Raw genomic sequence first — 24338 nt, forward strand, 5'->3', positions numbered from 1 at the left:
TAAAAAATCATTTTCTCTTAACATTTTCCTTTTATATTTCAAGAATCAAACACAACTCCTCTTTATTTCCTCATAATTTTTAAATTTAAATAAAAATATAAAAAAGAAAATTGAGGATAAAATTAGAAGGAATAAAAATAAAGAAAAATAAAAAATAATTTTAAAACAAATAAATTATTTTTATATATAATTTTAAACTCGTTTTATTTATTTTAATATTTGAAAATGCATTAACTTTTAACTAATTTTAAAGTGTATTTAATAATCATGTTAAGAAATATTTTTTATTTTTCTAATATTTAAAAATAAAAATTTTTAAATATAAAAAATATTAAAAACACTTTTTAAAGTCATTGTCAAATACACTATTAATTATATTTACTTTTATTTATTTATTTATTTATCTTTTAGTACAACCAAACATGAAAAAGTTTTTATATATATATATATATATATATATATATATATATATATATTTTTTTTTTTTTTTTTTTTTTTCCCTTAACACTTTCTTGGAGCTAAACAAAGCCTCAAGGATAATGAAGTAAAAAATCTTAATATTTTCTCCTTTTTTTTTTGCTTACATTGTTATATATATATATATATATATATAAAAGTGGAAAAAATAATTAGGAAAAATATAGTTGTGATTTAAAAGTTTTTTTCCCTTAACACTTTCTTGGAGCTAACATAGCCTCAAGGATAATGAAGTAAAAAAATCTTTTAATATTTTCTCTTTTTTTTTTTCTTACACTGTTTTATATATATATATATATATATAAGTGAAAAAATAATTAGAAAAAATATAGATGTGATTTAAAAGTAAGAAATAATGAAAAATTGTAATTTTAATGGAGGAAATAAAATTTTTGGAACCCTGATGCTCAATCTTAGAAGATCAGACATAGTTGACATCTTCGACCCTTTTGTGTTACATATCTTAGCTAAATTTGACAATTTAGTTATTTTTGTTATGTTCGACCTTAAGGTTATGTTTGTTTCCGGAAAATACTAAGGAAATAAAAAAAAAATATAAAGGAAAATGATTTTTTCATATTTGGTTGTCCTATGAAAAATATAAAAGAAAATAAAATATAATTAAAACTAATTAAAAACTTATATATTTTTAAATTATTTAATATTTATATTGATGAGTTAAAATAAAAAAAATGAGTTTGAAGTAACAAATAAAATAATTTATTGACTTTTAATTTGTTTTTTTATTTTTCTTTACTTTTTTTTTTTTTTTTTTTTTTTTTTTACTTTTCCTTTGTATTTTCTTTCTTTTGCATTTTCTTTCAATTTTTTTGGGAACCAAACATAGCTAAAAGTATTAAAAATGATATGATTGTACATCATAAAGAGTTTCTCAAAGTATATAACTGAATACCCTTAAAAGTATTCATTGAACATCATTAAGAATGTCTAAAGGTACAAGGTTCGACAATCATAAAATGTTTGGTCTTAGAACTTTCGAACCATATTCGCCACTCCTCCTTCCAACCTAAAAAATGCGATAAAAAATGAAAATAAAAATAAAAATAATACTTGTGGGCTTGCAATATCAATGGATATGATTATTTGATTACCTATATGTGAGAAGCATAACTCTCTTGTTAAATTTTATTAAGGTTATGAAGGGTTAGAAGAGGAAGGATGAAGCAAGAAGGAGAGGAAATTTTTGTGATGAAGGTTACTTTGAGGATTTCATCAAGGGCATTTATGTCTCGAAAAAAATCATTAAGACGGTAGATGCATTTATAATATTAATCATGGAAATTTTTATAAAAATATTATATTATTAATACATCACTAACAATGATTATTTTCACGTTTTACCACGAATTAATTGGGCTTTAGCCTTTGATCAATACAACAACCATCATCACTTATATTTTTCGAAATGCTCAGACTCACAAATTCATTATTTAATATTTGGATTTAATCACGTGCCGAAGTTGAATCCACCTGTCTCAAACACGTGAATATGAGATCCTCTATATCTTGTAATGTGTAGCACTAAATAGAATATCCAAAACTTGAGCCAATGATTCGGCGCCACGTATGCATTGCTCATATGTGGCTGAGGGGCTGATTTTGTATTCTAAAATTGATGTAATTTATTTCGTCGTGGTTTGGCTATAGTTTTATTGATATCCACTAACTCTACCAACGGTAGAAAATTCAATTTAAAAAATTAAAAACACCTACCTATGTTTCGGAGTTCGATCTTATAATTTTTTTTGAAAAACGTTTACAACTTTATTTGATACAGTTTTTTTCTCCAAAAGATTAAATCAAAGTCGTACTTTTTGGTGGGATCTAAAATGATTTTTTGTGTGTCACAACTTTTCTTAAAGTCATGTGCCAAGATTCTATGATTTTGAAAAGAGATTCATTGAAAGATACGTTTTTAATTTTATAATACTGATCTAATAACTAACATGTTGGAGTTTAATTATTCAATTTTGACACAATTCCCGACGAATATTAAGACATTAAAATTAGGAGTTAAATCACGATGTTAACTCTTTGAGATAAAGACAGCCTTTTAGCATGTTATTATCTTTGAGGATGATAAACCTTATAACTTTCCCTAGTCCTAACAAGGATAATTTTCTAATGAATTCTATTATCCCTTGTAATCTACTAGAAGTTGTTTCATGGATATATAGGTGTGGTTTGGTCTAAGTAAGGGTAGTTCTTGAACTTGGGTGTAGTGTTGAGGTACAAGGCAATGTCATCCATCAAATTGTAACAATGGATGTTGTTTAAGAGAAATACAACTATGATAGTGGGAGATGATGCATGCACGAGCTAACTTTTGAACGCACAATGAGAATGAACATTGAATTATGGAAGAACAACCAAGAGCTCTTCAAACAAGAGTTTAAGAAAGTTGCAAGAAGAATATCGAAACCAATACAAAACTATATAGGTGTAATACTCATGCAAAGAAATGTTCGTTGGAGATTGTCTTCCATGCCAAGAGTATTGATATATATCATCCACTACTATAACAACCACTTTCACAAGGACTTTTCGTTGAATTTGTGTCAAACATGAGCATGAATTTGATATATGAACCACGAATGATATCACTCATTGAATTTATTGGCCATCAATTAACTAGCAATGAATGGTTCTTTTAGAAGACAATCATTTCCAACCATCAATATCCATCACGTCTTGAGACAAACTAATATTATACACTCCATTTACTCAATAGTTATTGCCTAAGCACCCTTAAAGGATTCACTATTCCTCGATTCAATTTATAAGATAAAAGCTTTTACCCTTATAACCATCTTATGCATTAACATAAGTCATGACCCTTGAAGCATGAAATGACATACTCCTATGCAAAGAATATTCTCGTGAAGCTTGGTTCTACCATTTATGTTCTCGTTCTCACAACTTTTAATTATAAATAATTTTATTTATAATACTTATCAAGGAAGTGGTTTGGAATAAGAAAACTCTTTATTCCTTATGGTTTTGGTTCTATTTTCTTCTTTTTGTGGTTGTCATTCTCGTAAGGAGTAAGGGTTACATAGGTGGCCAGAGAATCCTGGTCCAATTATTCCCTTTTGGGGAAAATAAACCTTTAACTTTATTTGGTTCAAAGGCAAACAACGCCCAACTAATTGTATGGGATGGGGTGCTTGTGGTAAAGCTGGGGGGCCAGAGCATGGTGTTGACAAAGATTATTCTTTGAATAGATAAGAATAAGTGTTCCACGTAGCAGGATAAGATCCATATGCTCATGGATTAGATCGTTTCTACCAACAAAATCAATGCAAAACCTTTTCTTTATCACGGTGGTACCATTATTCAATGTTATTGACGGAACCGTAATTGAATCGGTGACGTGATAAATATATATTTTACATATTATTAAAATTTAAAATATATAAAAATGAATTAACAATCAATAATATTTATTTATTTTATATTATCAAATTAAATCATATGCATAATATTTTTTTAAAAATGGAATATGTATGATATCTGAATGTGAATGTATTGAAAATGAAAGAAAATTAGTATGTTTTAAATTTTATTAAATAAAAATTGTATAATATTTAAATATGAATATATTGAAAATAAAAGAAAATTCAATTATTTAATTTCAACTTATAAAAAACATTATACTATTTTCTTTTAATATTATAAATCCTTTTAGAAATGAATATAATTCTTCTTATTTGTCATACTAAGCAACAAAGTGTGCATAGTCAAGTGGTGCCCCATGTCATATGCTCAATTTGAGGTTCAACCATGGTTGGTTCAATGGCTAAGCGGTTTCAGAGGAGGGATCGGATCAAAAAGGTCATCAGTCAATGGTTGAACCTTATTAGCTTGTTCAAATGGTTACCTTTGAGATTTGCCTATTATAAAAGATTATGTTTCCACTAAGGAGAACTTGCAACAATAAAAAAAAAAAAAAAAAAGAGGTATATAGTTACTACACTTTTAGAGAGTCCACTTTAGATAGCCACGTTTGTATTGCACAATGTGTAGAATAGTTAATAGTAGATCTTTTCAAGTTGAAAGTATAGTTATGAGAACAATATCTAATGGAAACTCTTTCACATTTAATTAAATTTTTTTTCATTGTGACTTCTTCATTTATTTTCATGTGAATTCTCTAGTAGTGAATTCAAAACTTGTGAGATTTTACCTAGTTTATTTCTCGAGCCTTGAAGAAAAGCCAACTCCTCTTTGGACTCCATATGTCTTTTGACTTTATATACGTAAACACCTGATATCTACGAGGGGTTCACCTATCCTGATTAACATTCTTTTTATCGTGCCTAAAATATCTGTTTATAATAATTTTTCTTACGTTTCTATTTATAGTTCCTGTCGAGCTACATTGCAATAAATCTTCTTTTTTTTGTCTACAACATTGCTTCTATGATCGGAGGAACACTAGATGCTATTGCCCAACCTAAAACATGTTATACAAGTAACAAAAATATGAATAATATAACAAGAGAAATTGTCTATTTTCAATAACTTGAGCCTTGTTTAAATGTTCAACACGAGAAAGAACATCTTAGGCAGTTTGGAGCATAGAATGGATCTAGGCCCAAGCCTGACCCACTATTGAACTAGCCCAAACATCACCCGAAATCTTACACATTGCTCAAAAATCCAACCCGGTTCACTCCAGCAAAAGCATAAACCCCAGACCGGAAATGATTCGGTTATTTTTTCGAATATATCTATGTCAAGACCCGAGTCAGGGGCAGTTTTGTGATTTCGCCTCAATTTCATCCCACATGTGTGGATCTTCGCTGTCGTTTTGCTTCATCATTCTCGGTAAAGTCACTCGGACCGTACACAAAACGTCCTCCACTCTTTTTGCCAACGTGTCAATCTTCCATTGGTTGGAGAATATCTCTGTGTTGGACCATTCTCCATGGACTTTGACCAACAAACGGAGATCTAAAAACCGGCGTCTGTCGTCTTCCGGTGTAACTTAAAAGCGGTGCGAGCGAATGTAGGGGAGAATCCTCTCCGCCCATAAATCTAGCTTAAAAATTTTAGGCGCTAGCAAAAGGTGGGCAGTTACCCAATGCATTGTCGTGAAAAGTTAGCAAATCCCAGCCTGTGAAAAAAAAAAAACTGGTCCTCACGTTCCACAATATTACAGCTTTGCCCAGATTTAATTAATTAAAATAAAATCATTTAAAATAAATAATTTAATTAATTGCGTATGGGCCTAGCTATTGATTTCAATTTGTGTGTATCGTATTGGTAGATAGATACAACCAAAAATTGATGGGGTTTTTATTATTCCTTTATTTCTTAATGACTAAGTATTATTTAATAAATGTTTTCCTTTGCTGTCCATGCATGAGGGTAGGACTTAGGTGCAACTATTAATTGCTTTTTCTTTATATTTTTTTAATAGAAAAAAAAATTAAATTTCATGAATAGTTAGAAATTTAAATCAACCACAATTTAATTAATTCATATTATAAGATGAAAATCACGATATATTTTAATTTATCAAAGACAATCCCTCAGGAATTATACTCTTTTTATATTATTCATTAAAAAATGCCTAAAGTAAGGATGAGTATATTTTTCAAAATGATTCATAAAAATAGTTTTTAAAAATAAAATTTTGTTCTAGATTTTAAAATGTTTTAAACTTTTTTTTTTTTATGTTTTAAAAATAAAATTTATTTAAAATATTTTATTTTCAGTTATTATTAATACCGTAAATACAAGTAAAAATAAATTATTAGTGCAAGAAATTTATATATTATTATTATTATTACAAGAAATTCAAATATGGTATTTATTTATTTCTTCTACAAGTGAATGGCAATAACGTAAATAATATTAAGTGCGTGCCCAGATAAAATAATCAAATAAATTCCTTAATTAGAATCTAATCATCACCCCTAAATTTATAATCAGGATTGTTAAGAACCAAATACAAGAAACTTGTGTGTCCTACCAGCTGACCACGAACAATAGTATAGAGCGAGAAAAAGTACTCCATACTTAAGCTTCAGCTTCAGCTTTCGCTTTTTTTGTATACAAGCCTCTCACCTCATTTTTTCTGGAGAGAGAAAAACCAAAAATCTCTGAGAAAAAGGGGGGGAAATCCTCAGAGAAAAAGCTTTATTTTCTTCTCATTGCCGTTTTCTCAAGCTTTGAAATAGCGAGAATCGTTGTCGGAACTCCAGAAGTATCGGTCCGTTCGTGTCCGATCCGACTCATTGAGTCGGAGCTCTCGTCGACTCGGTTCGGACTCCGATGAGTTGGAGAACGGGATAGCTCTGCGCAATCGGCAATGGTAATCCCAGCAATACGCCAATAGCTGTTTTGTTTGTGTTTTGGTTGATTTGTTGGATTGAGTTGTTGTTTGTTTGAGTCTTATGTGTGGAAAACGTGTGTGTCTGTTTGGTTTTGGAGTTCTGGCGTGGATGCAGGAGTTGTGAGAGTTTAGTTTGGTTAGTTGGTTTATGATCCGTTTGCTTGCCGCGAAAATGTAGGAGAGGAGAAGGAATTTAATTTGATTTTTTTAATACATTTCATTGTTGAACTAGGCTAATGCAACTTCTTGATTGAATTGAGGTGAGGTGATTTTTTCAGTATTTGGAAGCATAAGCAACAGAGAGCATTAAGATTGCAATTTTCTGCTTTTCTTTAGTTTCTCGACCAAACAGTAGTTGTGGAAAAGTGTATTGCTTCATCCATGTCTGAAGTTGATCTATAGATATTTATTAGGAAAGATTCTAGGATGTGAAATTTGATCACTTAGAATTCTTAACAATCACATTATTGGATAAAAGATTGGTTCTATCACCAATCAAAATGCTACAAGCGGGAATGCATGCATCCCTTGTTTTGCAACATCAGTTTTGGAAATTTAATGATAAGTAAATAATTTTGTTGAGGTGGAAAAATGTAGCTGGTTAAGCCCTGGGGATGGCTTTTAGAACAAGATTGGAAGATGTAACATCAAATGCCATAAAAGGTTTGATCTATTCTCATTGAGCGTTAATTGTTTTCATATGAGATGGTCAAAGTCTGACACAAGAATTCGTATCAGTCATGGATTGACTCGTGGGAACATCATGTTGGAGAGGGGTTGTTGGGGTGTGATAATGCCACCTTTAAGCCTAAGTGATAACTCTTGGAGCAGGCTTGCATCAAATCACTATGACCAAGAGATGGATCTTAGAGCAGGCTTGTGCTGAAGTACCAGAAGGGTTTGTTGAAGGGTTCTTGGCCTTTGCTTATTCCTGATATTAGTTAGCAGTAGATTGGATAAGTATAAATGATTGGTCCTTGAGGCACCTATTTTAGTTAGATTTTTTCCTTGATTTAATCTCAACTTAGATTCTTTCTAAACTGAACAGTTAGGCATGCTTTTGATTTTCCGCATGGGTAACTTTCTAGTAAGTTCATTAAATCCACGGATTCTCTGGTACATGAATGCTTTGTAACTTATTGTTGAAATAAATGACGAAAGCTGAGGTACATGGCACTGATGTAGGCAGCACATAGTGTGGGCCTATCATACTACTTCTTAAATAGTAGTAAAGAACTCCTGTGTGTGCATGATGGTGTTGGCACTCAACAGCTATCGTATCTTTAAACAAGGGGTCTTGTGGGGAAATGATAATAGTCGTTGGCATACAAATGGGGGCTGTGGCCACACAATTGGTGCTGTTTCAGTGGCAGATATAGAGATAGAGGATGTCATAATGGCCTTTGCAACAGTGGATGATACAATGGCGTGTCTGGGCTGCTGCCATTACAGTTGATTGCTTGTGCTTTCCTTAATATTGGTAGAATTCAGATATTGAGTAATAACTGAATTCCTTTTGGTTCTGGACACAACATGGTTGATGTTCCCCAAATCTAACTAGGGGTTATGAATTTAGCCCAAGTGAATCTACTTGATATACATCATTAGCACCCATTACCTAATAGCTTAAGCCTTTTGGTCAAATTAGTAGCCTAACATGATACTAAAAGCTGGTTTTCTAAGAGGTTATGAATTCAAACCTCATTGCTTTATTTCCCCCATTTTTTGGGATGTTATGATTTCACATCTTACTTCCCCCATTTCTTGATCTCATCTTCGATTGATAGCTTAAAGCAGGTAGTAAATGAGAATTCTTGTTCCTAGCATCAAATTCTTATTAAAGTATATTTCTTATGGCTTTAGCCCATATAAGTTGGGTCAATATACATTGTCGATTGATTACTTAATAGCTTAGACATTGGACTTTTGGTCCAAATTGGTGGTTTAACACCAAGATGGGGTAAACGAGGGTTTCTGTTTCTATAAACAAACTATTTGTTAAGTATATTCCTTTAGGAACTTCCAGATGATTATGTTATGAAATTCATATGGAACCTTGTGAAGATGTTGTTACCTACCATAAATATTCAGTCATTACAAAAAAAACATGTTAGATATCTGCATCAGAGGTAGTTATTTGGAAACTCTACAATATAGTTGTAACTTGTGAATCAGTTCCTATTCTTCCTCAATTCTTGTGCTATATATGCCTTTCTTGAGAGTTGGTTTAAATATAGCATGGGATGGTTAATGTACCATTACATTATACATGTTAGAAATTCATTTTTTTTTAAAAAAATTATCAAATAGTAAATAATGTATATGGAAAAATGTATGTGTGGGGTGGAGGAAGGGAAGAGAGAGGGTGCAACTCAGTACACAGGAAATGACAAGGAGCACCTAAGTGACAAAAACTGGGGAAAGGAACTACAATAGGTGAAAACAGACTATCTGTGGAATCTCGAAAAGATTAATTTACATCACTCCAGAGCTTATGAACCAAGGAAAAAGAGATATAACAATCTTTTCAACAAATCAGAGCTCTCCAAACCTTCAAAGATCCTGCAATTCTGGTCTTCTAGTCACTTGAAAACAAGCACAAAGGGGTGAACCTCCAAACCCTTCTTCTTGGCCTTGTCAAAGAAACTCCCTTGCCACCTTAGCAACATCAATTTTATGATGCCTTTTTTTTCCCTGAATTTTTTTTTTTTGTGTGTAAAGATTTTGAAGCTCATTTAATTATCATTGGTTATTGAGACATTGATTTGTTTATTACATGTCTGATGCCCTCGTATGTTTGCAGGCAGCACCAGTTAACATTATTGTGGGTTCTCATGTATGGGTTGAAGATCCAGTGTTAGCATGGATTGATGGAGAAGTGTTTCGGATTAATGGTCAAGAGGTTCATGTTCATATCACAAATGGGAAAACTGTGAGTGCTATTAGTTTGTGTTGTTTCTTTTCTTAATATGTCATGGACATTGTAGTTTGTGTAAATGATCTGATTTGGGATGCAATTGAAATTTCCAAAGAGTTTATCAACACAATATGAATAATTTTCAATAGACAGTTACTCTAATGTGAACTCTACCAATACAAACTTCATTATCTAGGCAACCTGGTGGTGTGACACCAGCCAGTAAACCTGCTGCTTCAATTAATTCACTCTTTATTGTCATTCATTTTATCTTTGAAAAACTGAAAGTGGAGCAGCCTCACATAACTCAAGGCTTACTGACATAACTCAACAGTAACTATGGAAAGACATTTTTGTAGTAGATTTGACAAGTTTAAACCTTTAAATTTTAAAAACTCAAAAGTCAACGGAATTCTGGAACCAAAGCTTTAATTTTAAGCATACAGGTTTCAGAATCTTGGGGATTGATGGAATTTTATAAAAAATTTCAAATGTTTAAAAAAAATGTTATTTGGAAGTATAATTGTAGAAGTGCTGATTAGTGTTCCACTAAGGCAAGGGGAAATCATGGTTAGAGGTTTGGGAAGCAATTATGAAAGGGTTTGATGGGTCTGTCAAAGATTTGGGTTTCAAAAAGAGATTTGACTAGTAGGGAATTCTTTGTTTGTTTTTCTTTTGAGTGACTCGCATCTTGAAGAGAACAATTTTTTAGTTATTACGGTTAGAAATTTTTGTGTGGGTGCCATGTCCTTAGTTGAAGTAATGTGAAATGTTTACAAATTAAGTTGGAATAGGTTGTCTTTGTTTTCTTTTCTCTTTTATTGTTCCCAAGAGTTATTTAATCAAAGTTCATATCAATTTGGAGTGTATGGTGGTGCAGAAAGGAATTCTAATGGCATTTTCTTGGTGAGATTGTTTTCTAGGTTTTGTTGCTTCTATAGGGGAGAGTTATTCCTTTACTCCTTGATTTTTATTTAATATTATTTTTTGGTCTCAATTAGAAACAGATGCTTGATTGTGGATCACCTCAATTAAAACTGGGTAACTACAAGTGGGTCACCTGTACAGCTTTTGCTGAATTGTGGCTCGCCTTTTATTTCATTTTGGTCTATCATAGTATATTTTATCTGTGATATTTTCTCTTGCCTCTTTTTGGATGGTTTGGTGTTGTTGACTTAGTGTAAGATTCATTTTGTATTGTTGAATCATGTCAACAAATGTTGAAACAGTTCTTATTTGGAGGGCACTGTCTCTTTGCCCCATATGGGTGGTTTGGAAGGAGTGCAACAGAAAAAAAAATTATCCATAAATGAGCAGCTTCAAAGCTAAAGGATATTCTGCTTTGGTCCTTATATTTCTAGATTTTAAATTGCTTTAGCCGGGCATATTTTCTTCAGCTTTGGAACTTTTTGCATTTGCTGGTATAGTTTTATTCTTTTATTTTGTTTTCTTTTTGTTTGTTAGTTTTGGAATACAATGCATGAAGATGGGCTTTACCCTTTGATTTTCTATTTAATTCTGTATTTCCTCATTGAAAATACTTTTGTTCAAGTTGTTGGATGCCAAATAACTATATAGAACCTGGCCTCATTATGAGACCAATTTTAAACTTTTTCAAAGTGGAATTGTGTTTGTTTCCATATATCAGAATCAGAAAGGGACTTCCTTTCTTAAATATGAAATTCTAATTTATGGTTCTATAGTTCCTGCTGACTGGAAACTGATTACAGGTTGTCACAAATATATCAAAAGTGTTTCCAAAGGATACTGAAGCTCCTCCTGGAGGTGTAGATGATATGACAAAGCTTTCATATTTGCATGAACCAGGAGTTCTGCAAAACTTGGCTACCAGATATGAACTTAATGAAATCTATGTGAGATATTATAATTTATCTTTTTATGATTTTATATTATGAAATTGATTTAAGTAAAATAAAGGATGAAACTTGTTGATAGTTTTATCGGACCATTTCCTGATTATCTTTCCCAGACATACACTGGAAATATCCTGATTGCTGTAAACCCTTTTCAAAGATTACCACATCTATATGATACACACATGATGGAGCAGTATAAAGGAGCTACATTTGGAGAGCTAAGCCCTCATGTTTTTGCAGTTGCAGATGTTGCATTTAGGTAATTTTCTTTTATTTTAGTAGATATTAGGTTTCTGTGTGATGCTTTTGTGATATGTGTATTATTATATAATCAGGGCAATGATGAATGAGGGAAAGAGTAACTCAATTCTGGTAAGTGGAGAAAGTGGTGCCGGTAAGACTGAGACAACCAAGATGCTCATGAGATATCTTGCATACTTGGGTGGTCGATCTGGAGTAGAAGGAAGGACAGTCGAACAACAAGTTCTAGAAGTAAGTTTGGAACTTCCATTTTTAGCTTGCAACAGTAGATCCTAAACTTCTTTCTGCAAAATTTTCACTTACATATCACAAGCTTTAAGATGTGGTGGGTCTGTTCCTGAATCACTGTTTATGGTTCATAATTTTTGCAGTCCAATCCAGTTCTTGAAGCATTTGGCAATGCAAAAACTGTTAGGAACAACAATTCAAGGTGAGTATTTGTTTACTCTGGGACTCATCTAATAACCTGGATTTGAGGGCTGGTTTCTGGCTCAATGGTTCAGCCACCTTCCCGGTGATGTAAAAAATTGGACAAAAACATCAAATAAATGAATAAATTCAATAAAGAGAATAAAAGGATTTAGTTAAAACAATAGCTTTCTCAACAGTTCTGGGACAATAATTGGTGGTTAAACCAGGTGGACCAGTGAATATTCATTGTTCAATCAGTCTGATTGACTGGTTCGGTTCAGTTCTGGAAACACTAGTTAGAAATGCATCCTATATTTAATTACATTGTTCTCATTTGTGTAATAGCTATTTCCCAGCAATATTAATTATTATATCAAGGAGCTTTTCATTTTATGTTATGTTCATCTTGTTGCCACAATGCAGTCGTTTTGGCAAATTTGTTGAGATCCAATTTGATAAAAACGGGAGGATATCTGGGGCGGCTATACGAACTTACCTGCTTGAAAGGTCTCGTGTTTGCCAAATTTCAGATCCCGAAAGAAACTACCATTGCTTTTACCTTCTTTGTGCTGCACCACCTGAGGTATTTATCCTTGTGTTGGAATTCATTTTGTGATAGACTGTTTTTACACTTGCTTGAGCATATTAAGTGCTGCCAGTGCTGATAATTGTGATTGATAGTTGATCATCATACATCTAATTTGCAGGAAAGAGAGAAGTATAAGTTGGGAAACCCTAAATCATTCCATTATTTAAATCAATCTAATTGCTATGAATTGGATGGAGTAAATGATGCTCATGAATATCTTGCAACCAGAAGGGCCATGGATGTGGTTGGAATCAGTGAGGAAGAGCAGGTTTGTCTTACCAGTAGTTCCAAGAAATAGTGGTGCACTCAAATTTCTGAAAATAAATAATTCTTTTCAGGAGGCAATTTTTAGGGTTGTAGCTGCTGTTCTTCATCTTGGTAATATTGAATTTGCAAAGGGAAAGGAGATTGACTCTTCCATTATTAAGGATGAAGAGTCTAGGTTTCACCTTAACATGACAGCAGAGCTCCTTAAGTATGCCCCTTGTTTGTTGTCTGTGTTTTGAAAATACTTTTTCATCTCTCATATCTGTGTTTTGTGAAACCTCATACCATATTTTGTTGTATGACAGCTGTGATGCCAAGGGCTTGGAAGATGCAATGATTAAGCGTGTAATGGTGACACCAGAAGAAGTTATTACTAGACCGCTTGATCCTGATTCTGCGTTGGGTAGCAGGGATGCCTTAGCTAAAACTATATACTCTCGCTTGTTTGATTGGTAATGCACTTTTATACTATTATTGCTTGTTTTTGTGTAAATACGGTTACACATAAAAATAAAAGAAAACATACTTATTAAGAAAATTATGTGTTTGTTTGGGTCTAACGCATGTTTTGGAAATTGTTTCTTTGTTGTTTGAGGTTCAGACAATTTTTTCTTTGTCTACAGGCTTGTGAATAAAATTAATGATTCAATTGGGCAAGATCCAAACTCAAAATCATTAATTGGAGTTCTCGATATTTATGGTTTTGAAAGTTTTAAGTTCAATAGGTAAGCCTTAATTTAGAAATTCATTTGAAAATATTTATACTCACTGGTGCTGTGCTGACAAATTTTCATCTGAAACAGTTTCGAGCAGTTCTGTATTAATTTTACAAATGAAAAACTGCAACAACATTTCAATCAGGTTTTATTACTTTGGTATAGTTCTCATTAATTCTTTGGATACTATGACTGGCCTTGTTTAATCAAATTTATGAATAATTCTATGTTTGCAGCATGTCTTTAAAATGGAGCAGGAAGAGTATACGAAAGAAGAAATAAATTGGAGCTATATCGAATTTGTGGATAATCAAGACGTGTTGGATTTGATTGAGAAGGTGTTACATGTTGCTTGCTGCATTATTGTTAGCTTGTCAGTTTAATTGGAAATCAATTATTATAGACATTGTTTTATATGGTCATCAAACATCCTCAGAACTGTATTTTCACAATCGGTTTATAAATTGCTTTCATTCTTATGACGATCTTTCATATAATGCCAACTGACAAGTTCAATCTTTGCAGAAACCTGGAGGAATTATCGCACTTCTAGATGAAGCCTGGTAAGAGCTAGTGTTCGATCAGTTTGATGCATTGTCATTTTTAAAGTTTAATGGAATTCAAATTTCTATTGTTATTTTGTACGGGACGATTTTCATACACATTAATACGTAGTTGTGTATATATGATTTCTTTTCTTTCTTTTGGTTGGGTTGATGTTTCTGATTTGCTTCATGCAGCATGTTTCCAAAGTCAACACATGAAACATTTGCTCAGAAGTTGTACCAGACATTTAAAAATAACAAGCGGTTTATCAAACCTAAGCTTTCTCGTACTAGTTTTAGCATCTCACACTATGCAGGGGAAGTAAGTATATGGTCCTGTGTATTTTTATTCATATTCTCCATAATGCAATAGGATTTTGCTAAAATATCTCTCCAATTCTTTTCCAGGTAACATATCTGGCTGATCTGTTCCTTGACAAAAACAAGGACTATGTGGTGGCAGAACATCAAGATCTATTGTCAGCCTCAAAGTGCCCCTTTGTGGCAAGCCTATTTCCTCTTCTTCCAGAGGAATCATCAAAGTCATCCAAGTTTTCTTCTATTGGTTCACGTTTCAAGGTATTGTTAATACTTTCTCCTTTAACACTCTTTACATGGAGGAAATGAACAGCTTGTTGGTTAAGAAGCCAAGTTACTCTCTTGAAGGTTGGATCCTTACTGTTGATCCAGTCCTGAGATGCATGGAAATATATTTTATGGTCAATGGCACTGGGAAAATACCAGGATAGCAGAAAAAAAACAGGAACATAAAAATAAGAATATACTATCTTTGACACATGATTGATCAAATCCATGGGCAAAGATACCCCAAATGCTTTCATTATGCAAAAATTAGATACTAGAGACCCTGCCTGATAAGATAGCAAACTCAGGCATTGTGTAGAATTTAAAACAAGACCTCCAACTGAAATAGCACAATGTGCTCCAGTTCCAAACTTATGAATCCAAAGAACAGAGTCAATGAATGAGGGGGACTTAGGTGTTGTTTGTTTTTTTTTAACTTTTTGCTGAAAGTAACTTGTTTTCAGATTTCAGATAATTTGTTTTTTATTTTTTTATTTTTTGTTGACTTATTACTTATTTCTTAAATTGTTTGACTAAATAGAAAAGTCTAAAATATTTGGTTTTTTTGAATGCTAAAAGTAAACCATCATAACTAAAGTGAACCTGGTTGTTTGTTTGTTTTTTTTTTTGCTTCTTAATACATAATATAAATAAAATATTAAAAAAAACAAGCAACTTAATACTTAATACTATTAAACACCGTTTAGTTTTTAAGTTCTATTTAAAATTAAGTTAAAAAAACAAACACCACCAAAGTCAATGAAAAGCTGCAGGGAGTCTTTCAACCCAAAGATGCAAGGCTTCTTGCTAGGCAACCATGAGGATGTTGCACACTATCCTTGAAGCCCTTCAGTTAAACTGGTGATGACATGACCCCTTTTTCCTTCATGAAATTTTTTGTTGTTTTCAACATTATCACGAAAGCATGTAGTCCTCAGTTTTTTGTATTGTACATCTGCCTTGTCCCAGTGATATTCAATTTGTTGTAAATGCACCAAATGTCGTAGTCTTATTGGAAAAAAAAGTTTCACGTTTGACTTGGATGATACTCTATGCTGTTTGACTTGGTAGACGTCATTCTTAGACTCTCTCTCTCTCTCTCTCTCTCTCTCTCTCTCTTAATTTAGAATCAGGTCTTAAGGAAGTGCATCAGGTAGGAAGTTTCAAGAGGAGCTGTTTCTTAGTTTTCTAGCTTGTCAGAATTCTATGATCAATTTAAACTTTACTAAAATGAATTAGAATTAGGTTTGTTTCTAGATTTGTGGTATAACACAGCAAACACAATGCTTTTTTAAGTGATGCGGTGCTCTTCATATGATCATAGCTATCGGACACATACTGGATACATTGATGTAGCATGCATGGTAATGATTGGGCTAAACAGCTCAATATACAGTAATTTTCCTTACTTGGTCTTCTGGAGATATTCTGACAAAAAATGATGAACCTTTGAAAATTGCAGCTACAACTTCAATCTTTGATGGAGACCTTGAATTCAACTGAGCCTCACTATATCAGATGTGTGAAGCCAAACAATGTCCTCAAGCCTGCTATCTTTGAGAATTTGAACATAATCCAACAATTACGTTGTGGTGTGAGTATCATATAGCAATAGCTCATGCTTCATATGTTGTGCTTAGTATGTGAAAAACTTAAGAGCCCGATTGGGAATTGTTTCTAAAAACAGTTCTTGTTCTTAAAAAAAAATTGTTTCTTAGACTCGAAAACATGTTTGACAATTTTTGGATGGATAACAGTTTTTTGAGAACTTGTTATGAAAACGAGTATTTTTTTAGAACATTTTTAAATTGTTTTAAGTTGTTTTCTAGGGGCTGTTTTTAAAATAATTGTACAAACATGGATGATGATTGGGAATGTAGCATTAGATAATAGTTATTTTTAAGAAATATTTAAAAACATAGAAAACACATTGAGAACATTCCAAGTTCCTAAACAAACTTTTGTTCTAGAAAATATCTGAGAACTATTTTTGAAAACTGTTTTCAAAAGATATTTTTGAGAATTGTTTTTGAAAAAGTTCCCAAACAAGCCCCTAACATTTGCTTTTATATCTCTGCTCATTTAGTAGATTTTGCTTTTTGCTTTCTTTGGTCATTTGAACTGTAGGGTGTCCTTGAGGCAATTAGGATCAGCTGTGCTGGATATCCCACAAGGCGAACCTTCTATGAGTTTCTTCTCCGTTTTGGTGTTCTTGCTCCAGAAGTTTTGGAAGGAAAGTAGGTTTATGTTCTTTACTTTCTAATTTTTGTAACTTTAGGGATCAATCTAGATGGGTACTTTAAAAAGGTTATTTAGTGGCTTAGTGTATAAGTTGGTGTGACATCTAATGGCACACTGCTTGGGCTTCTTTCATTTTTCTGTTCTTCTAGTCATACCTATCAAAAAAAAAAAAATTCTTTCCTTCTAATCTTGGGTTTTGCTACCTGTACAACCTGCTATTGTTTTGGATTAACTGTTTTAAGTTATTCCTATACAGCTATGATGACAAAGTTGCATGCCAAATGATTCTGGATAAAAAGGGACTGAAAGGTTATCAGGTGATTCAAGTTCTCCTTTGTAATCATTATTCTGTTCATGCTGTTTAGGAGAATCATTGGCCCTGGATGTTTCAGATAGCTATAGCCATTCAGTATTTACATAACGTCCTATACTTGTCATTATTTATTTATTTATTTTTTTGATTTCTTGTTTCCTTTTAGTTTGTATGCTAGGATGTTGTACACTTTATCTTGCTTCATTTTCCATCTGTAAATCAGTCAGTTGATTTGATTCTTTGGCAAATGAGGTCCTGGGGTTTCCAATTTCATACTTAGTTCAACATGGTTGGCCTGGCAGGTAGGCAAGACAAAGGTCTTCTTAAGAGCTGGTCAGATGGCTGAGTTGGATGCAAGAAGAGCAGAGGTTCTTGGAAATGCAGCCAGAATCATTCAGAGGCAAATTCGTACATATATTGCACGCAAGGAGTTTATGGCATTACGCAAAGCTGCCATTCAACTGCAATCTCAATGGCGAGGTATCTTCTTAGTTTTGTTGCTTCTTAAGTTTATTAAGAACTTATTTAAAAGAAAGCCATGCCATCAATGGTCCAATTGGTTCCTGTGGAACTTACTCGAAACTTGCACCCTTTAAGATTTTGCAAGGAAAACATGTTTATTGGCATCAGCCACATGTATTGGTTTCAGGTTTTTCTGGATGGACTGCCCACTGATACTAATTTATGTTCTATTAACTGCTTCTTCTTGCCAATTGAAATTCTGATGCAAATTGTAACCTTTTCCATTGTTCTTTTATTTCTAATGAAAATAGGTAAATTGGCTTGCAAGCTGTATGAGCAGATGCGTCGAGAAGCATCAGCAGTGAGGATTCAAAAGAATTTACGACGTTATACTGCCAGGAAATCCTATTTAACAGTATGGTCAACTGCAATCACACTGCAGACAGGCTTAAGAGCAATGACTGCTCGCAATGAATTCAGATTCAGAAAGCAAACTAAGGCGGCAATTCTTATACAGGTTCCATTACTGCATCTCCTTTGATTGCATTGTCTTAGAATTCAGAAAAGGAACCAATGAAACTTTTAGGTGCCAAATGTAAAATTTAGTTGCTGCAACACATTGGAAGTACTAATGCCTATTCTCATGGAGCTTATTTCAGATAATTGATAATTGAGTAACTAATCTTCATTGGTAATGTGCAGGCTCATTTGCGTTGCCACAGGGCATATTCTTATTATAAGAGCCTTCAGAAAGCTGCAATTGTTTCTCAATGTGGTTGGAGGCGAAGAGTTGCTCGGAGAGAGCTTAGGAAGCTCAAAATGGTCTGATCATATTCTTTTATGTTGTTTTGTCATTGTTGAAATATGTAGTGCATCATGCATTGTGTTAGGAATAAGTTCGGGTTATAACTGTTACTGTAAATTTATTCAGGCTGCTAGAGAAACAGGGGCTCTCAAAGAGGCAAAAGACAAGCTAGAAAAGCGTGTAGAAGAACTTACATGGCGTCTGCAGTTTGAGAAACGATTAAGGGTTATACTCATTTCATTTTATTTTAGCCTTCAAATCTAGTATGCTATGTTGTTGGATGGAAAAATGAAGTGCAATATGATTAATTGGATTTTTTTTTTTTTTTTTTGTGTCATTATGTGAAATACAGACTGATTTGGAAGAGGCAAAGGCCCAAGAAATTGCTAAGTTTCAGGATGCTTTGCATGAAATGCAATTACAAGTAGAAGAAGCAAATGCTAGAGTTATCAAAGAACAAGAGGCAGCTCGAAAAGCTATTGAAGAAGCACCTCCAGTGATTAAGGAGACCCCTGTTATAGTTCAAGACACAGAAAAGATTGATTTGCTAACAGCTGAGGTTGAGAGTTTGAAGGTAGACAGTTTATCTTGGATGATGGTTAATTCTATGCTGATATTCACATCCTCCTTTGATTTCTTCATTTATAATATCATAATCTGTTAATAAAATAAAAATGATACTGTTCCCAACTAAAAGGCTATATTTTGATGTGTGTATGTGGGAGCTGTATTCAGTTAGTTAATGTGTCATTAATAGGGATAGTGACTGGTTGCTTTAGTGGAACATTTAAATTTTCTGAAATTATGTTACTACTGTAGAAGATTTAGTAATCAATTAATTGATTATTGATTTATCCATGGAGTTTCATTTTGCTAGCTTTTTCCAACTTCTAGAGTAGGTGCATCCTCTTTGAGAATGTCATGGCTTCTATAATGACATTTAAATTATCATTCAGATCAAACTCAATATGAAGGAAAACCTCACTCCGGCTTGGTAAATGTTGTGGGATTAAATGTTTATGTGCTTAATTTAATTTCATTAATTATCTATTAATAGTTGACCTAGCTTCTAAAGAGCTTTTCTGAGTTGTCACATCAAACAAGAGCAAAAGTTCATTTCAAAGGTGGAAAATCAAAGATTACAAGCTTGCGCCTCTTTTCATTCTACTCCTATTTTCTGGAAATAAGGAGTGCTACGGCACACATTTAGGGCACCCATCATCCTTTACTTGGAGCACTTAGACAATTTACTTTTGAGTACAGGGACATCTGCTGGTAAGAATTCCTCAGGGCATTGTGGTTTTTCACTGAGGGAAGTCTACAGTATATGAATATGATGATAATTTATCATTTGGGAGTTCTTTGATATCTATTTAAGGCCACATTTGGGAACCTCTTTTGATAACCGACAAAGATTGAACTTGTGGAATCAACTGACTGAATGAACTTTTATAACTTATACAGGCATTACTGCTATCAGAAAGTAAGGCAGCAGAAGAGGCTAGGAAAGCTAGTACAGATGCTGAGGCCAGGAATGCAGAACTAGTTAAAAAGCTTGAAGATGCAGATCGCAAAATGGATCAGCTTCAAGATTCTATGCAGAGGTATGGAACTGTTGCATATTAATCACTGTCGTTCTTATTGCTTTAAAAGGATGGAAAAAGCCATTACAATCAGCTGATACCTTTATTTACTCAATACAACTCTTCCCCCTTTTCTGGTTAAGTTCTCCTCTTGATAGATGTCTGTGTGTCTGCTGGATTGTAATTCTTGTTCTGCTTTGAAACTGATGAGTCTTTTTAAGTTGGGTCATCTTTTATAATTCAGGTTAGAAGAGAAGCTTTCCAATTCAGAGTCAGAGAATCAAGTACTACGTCAGCAAGCACTGGCCATGTCTCCAACTAGAAAAGCTGTATCTGCACTACCGAAGCCTACAATTGTCCAGGTACCAATGGAATATTAGGTCATTGCCCATTGTTTATTTCCTTGTATTATAGAACACACATGGGAATGCGTATTGAGTATTATTCATAAATTTGCAGAGGACACCAGAGAATGGAAATAGTGTAAATGGAGAGATGAAGGTTGCATCGGTAAGTGGACAAACTAACTGTGCATAAAATACATCATTAGTGAGAGATGAATTTTATTACTTACAGTCTGCTATATCTCAGGACTTGACGCTTTCTATATCAAACCCACGTGAAACTGAATCTGAGGAAAAACCACAGAAATCTTTGAATGAAAAGCATCAGGTAAGTGCTGCTGGGATGAATGATACATAGTGCATTCTCAATGCATACTTCATATCATTATTTTTTTTATTCCATTTTGGATCCCAAAGACTAGAACTCTATTCATCTTTTTTCTAGTTTGTTTCTCACTATCTATCTTTGTGGTTCAGGAGAACCAGGACTTGCTGATCAGGTGTATTACACAAAACTTGGGATTCTCTGGCAGCAAACCAGTTGCTGCTTGTGTCATATACAAGTGCCTTCTTCACTGGAGATCCTTTGAAGTTGAAAGAACTAGCGTTTTTGATCGCATCATTCAAACAATTGCTTCAGCTATAGAGGTAAGCCACTACTCTATGGATTTCAAACATGTGTCTTAACTGTTATCAAAAGATGTCATCCGTTGTCACAGTAGTCAACACTATGATGCCTGGTATTTAGAGTTTGCAAATAACAAGTTCTGATGCTGGATTTATATGTGACTAATTTGGAAATTTCTACCTCATTGAAGGTCCATGATAACAATGATGTATTAGCATATTGGCTATCTAATTCATCCACATTGTTGCTGCTTCTCCAACACACACTCAAAGCCAGTGGAGCTGCTAGCTTGACTCCTCAACGGCGGAGAGCAACATCAGCTTCTCTCTTTGGGAGGATGTCTCAAGTATGAAAAAGTCATTTTTAATTTGTATGTCATATATTGTAGCATCTATCAACATGTCATTTTCTTCTTCTTATTTTAAAAATGATTTTAGGGGTTACGCACACCTCCACAAAGTGCTGGAATCTCATTTCTCAATGGGCGAATGCTTGGTAGACCGGATGACTTACGGCAAGTTGAGGCCAAGTATCCAGCACTATTGTTCAAACAACAGCTTACTGCATTCCTTGAGAAGATCTATGGAATGATAAGAGACAGTCTAAAGAAAGAAATTGCCCCATTGATCGGATTATGTATCCAAGTAAGTGCCATTTTATTTTATCATCCATGAATTCTGATGATGTATTTGAAATGATTCAGAAACAAGAAATATAAACAAATACAGGTTGTCATTGCAATTCCATTACTTTTTCTCAACAGAATTAGAATTAATCCTCCATTTGAGTCCAGACTCCTTTTCAGTTGTGTTTGTAGTAGCTCCAAGTATGCTGCTAAGACAAGAAAATTAGTCATTGATAGCCAAGTTACCAGGCCTTATGACCTTCTTAAAGCCCTGAAGACATTTTTGTGACTATGAAGAAACATGGTCTTTCTATTGTTGCTTTTATTTTTATTTGTTTTCTTTCCTAGGGCCTAATTGCTAAATATGTTGATGACCCCCTCCCATACATACCCTCAAACACATAGCTTTCTCCTAGAAGGACTTGAGACAATGTGTTGTGAGTTGTTGTGGACCCCATGCAAGAGATTATGACTTTCTCATACCATGCAGGCACCTAGGACATCACGGGCAAGTTTAGTAAAAGGGCGTTCTCAAGCTAATGCTGTTGCTCAACAAGCTTTGATGGCTCATTGGCAAAGCATTGTGAAAAGCCTAAACAGTTACTTGAAGACAATGAGAGCAAACTATGTGAGTGCCTTATTTCCGTGAATAATGGCTATGACTCTGATTTTTGTACAAGAGTTTCATTCTCATGTCTGGTTTTACAGGTACCTCCTTTCTTGGTCCGCAAAGTGTTCACACAGATCTTTTCATTCATCAATGTTCAGCTATTCAACAGGTGAATGCATTTAAGCCGTCTCTCTTTTTTCCCCATGCTTCTGTTTGAACAACAAGAACCCAGTGTCAAGTTTACTATCCCTTCTTATTAAATCAACCAACTTTTCTTATTCATTTCAGTCTTCTTCTGCGACGGGAGTGCTGTTCATTCAGTAACGGGGAGTATGTAAAATCAGGTTTGGCTGAACTAGAACAGTGGTGCTCCTATGCAACTGAGGAGGTGATAATTGGTCAACCCTTTATACCCTTTTATTCCTTGCAGTCTTCCAAATGTGTCACTTAAAATCCTCTTACATACAGTACGCAGGCTCAGCCTGGGATGAATTGAAGCATATTAGACAGGCAGTTGAATTTCTGGTGAGATTCATTTTTATGGCCTCTTTGTGCCTGATAAACATCTCTCTTTATTATCAAAGATTTCACTAACCTGCCTTTTCTTTTCATTCCTTAACAACTCAGGTCATACATCAAAAGCCCAAAAAGACCTTGAATGAAATAATGAAAGAACTTTGCCCTGTGAGTCATTCTTCTCAATAGAACTACCCTTTTGTATTGCACACTCCTTTTCCTTTTTGCTTTCTCTTTTGTAAATTTCTTCTTGCTGCTTCTTCAGGTGCTCAGCATACAACAATTATACAGGATCAGTACAATGTACTGGGATGACAAATATGGCACACACAGTGTGTCTTCAGAAGTAGGTTGATTTTAATTTACACTGAATTACATTAACATTCCTGGCCCTGATAGCATTGGACTTCAAGAATTTTTGTTCTCTGCTTATCTTGTCTGTTCTCTTGCTGCAATTCTCCCATGTAATGGCACAGGTTATTTCAAGTATGAGAATTATGATGACCGAGGCCTCCAACAATTCTGTTAGCAGTTCTTTCCTATTGGACGACGACTCAAGGTAGTGTTTTCCAACTCCTTTCTCGCATCTTGATCAGTTCTTGATTCCTATTTTCTGTTTTTATCCAAACACAATTTATATCCACGTTTATTTTTTAAATATGATGCAGCATCCCTTTCACTGTGGATGACATCTCCAAGTCAATGAAACAAGTTGACACTGACGTCGATCCTCCATCATTAATTCGCGAAAACTCCGGTTTTGTGTTCTTACTCCAACGTTCAGAGTGATGCTCATGTTTGTCCAAAACTCGAATACCATCCATCATCATGCCCCTGGGCTGCACTCCTACATCAATCAGTTGATCAGTTGAGCTGCAGAAGCGTGTGCATAGAATTCCTTCGTCCTCCACATCCATATGTATCATATAGTTCCAATTCATTTTTTTTCCTTCCATCTTTTTTCATGGTCGGGTTTTTATTCTATCAGGATCAACCGACTTGTCACACCAGCAAGGGGTTTCCTTCACATTGTTGTTTGTCAGGCGCTTGAGTTGTGCAGTGGTTTGTTCTTTTATGTTTTTTTTTTTTTTTTGTCAATCTGAGTGTAATTAACGGTAGCAGCTGCAGTTTATTTGTAAATTTAATTTGATTTAATATTTATTTGAGTTTTGCTTAAGTGCCTTTTATATGGTTCAATGCGA

At 33.7% G+C, this 24338-nt stretch overlaps 1 protein-coding gene across 2 annotated transcripts; it reads left to right on the plus strand.

Moving 5' to 3' along the window:
- Positions 1-6545: 6545 nt before the first annotated feature.
- LOC117924981 (myosin-17-like) lies at positions 6546-24333 on the plus strand. 2 transcript variants are annotated; one of them, XM_034843745.1, is made up of 39 exons: positions 6546-6820; positions 9645-9773; positions 11489-11632; positions 11749-11894; positions 11971-12127; positions 12268-12326; positions 12731-12890; positions 13015-13164; positions 13235-13371; positions 13469-13615; positions 13787-13888; positions 13967-14024; positions 14116-14217; positions 14405-14442; positions 14620-14746; positions 14833-15003; positions 16472-16603; positions 17137-17246; positions 17507-17567; positions 17866-18043; positions 18337-18542; positions 18728-18847; positions 18957-19055; positions 19183-19404; positions 20295-20434; positions 20658-20775; positions 20873-20923; positions 21005-21085; positions 21235-21405; positions 21576-21731; positions 21823-22029; positions 22501-22638; positions 22719-22789; positions 22909-23008; positions 23089-23145; positions 23248-23304; positions 23402-23482; positions 23613-23695; positions 23805-24333. In XM_034843745.1, the coding sequence occupies exons 1-39, from the start codon at positions 6818-6820 to the stop codon at positions 23923-23925; spliced, it is 4590 nt and encodes a 1529-aa protein (XP_034699636.1). In that variant the 5' UTR covers positions 6546-6817; the 3' UTR covers positions 23926-24333. The 2 variants fall into 2 exon arrangements, with proteins under 2 accessions (XP_034699636.1, XP_034699637.1); XM_034843746.1 differs by lacking the exons at positions 6546-6820; positions 9645-9773 and having other exon boundaries at positions 11495-11632; positions 11793-11894.
- Positions 24334-24338: the final 5 nt, after the last annotated feature.

This window comes from Vitis riparia, chromosome 11 (assembly GCF_004353265.1).
Source record: "Vitis riparia cultivar Riparia Gloire de Montpellier isolate 1030 chromosome 11, EGFV_Vit.rip_1.0, whole genome shotgun sequence".
Lineage (NCBI taxonomy): Eukaryota > Viridiplantae > Streptophyta > Magnoliopsida > Vitales > Vitaceae > Vitis > Vitis riparia.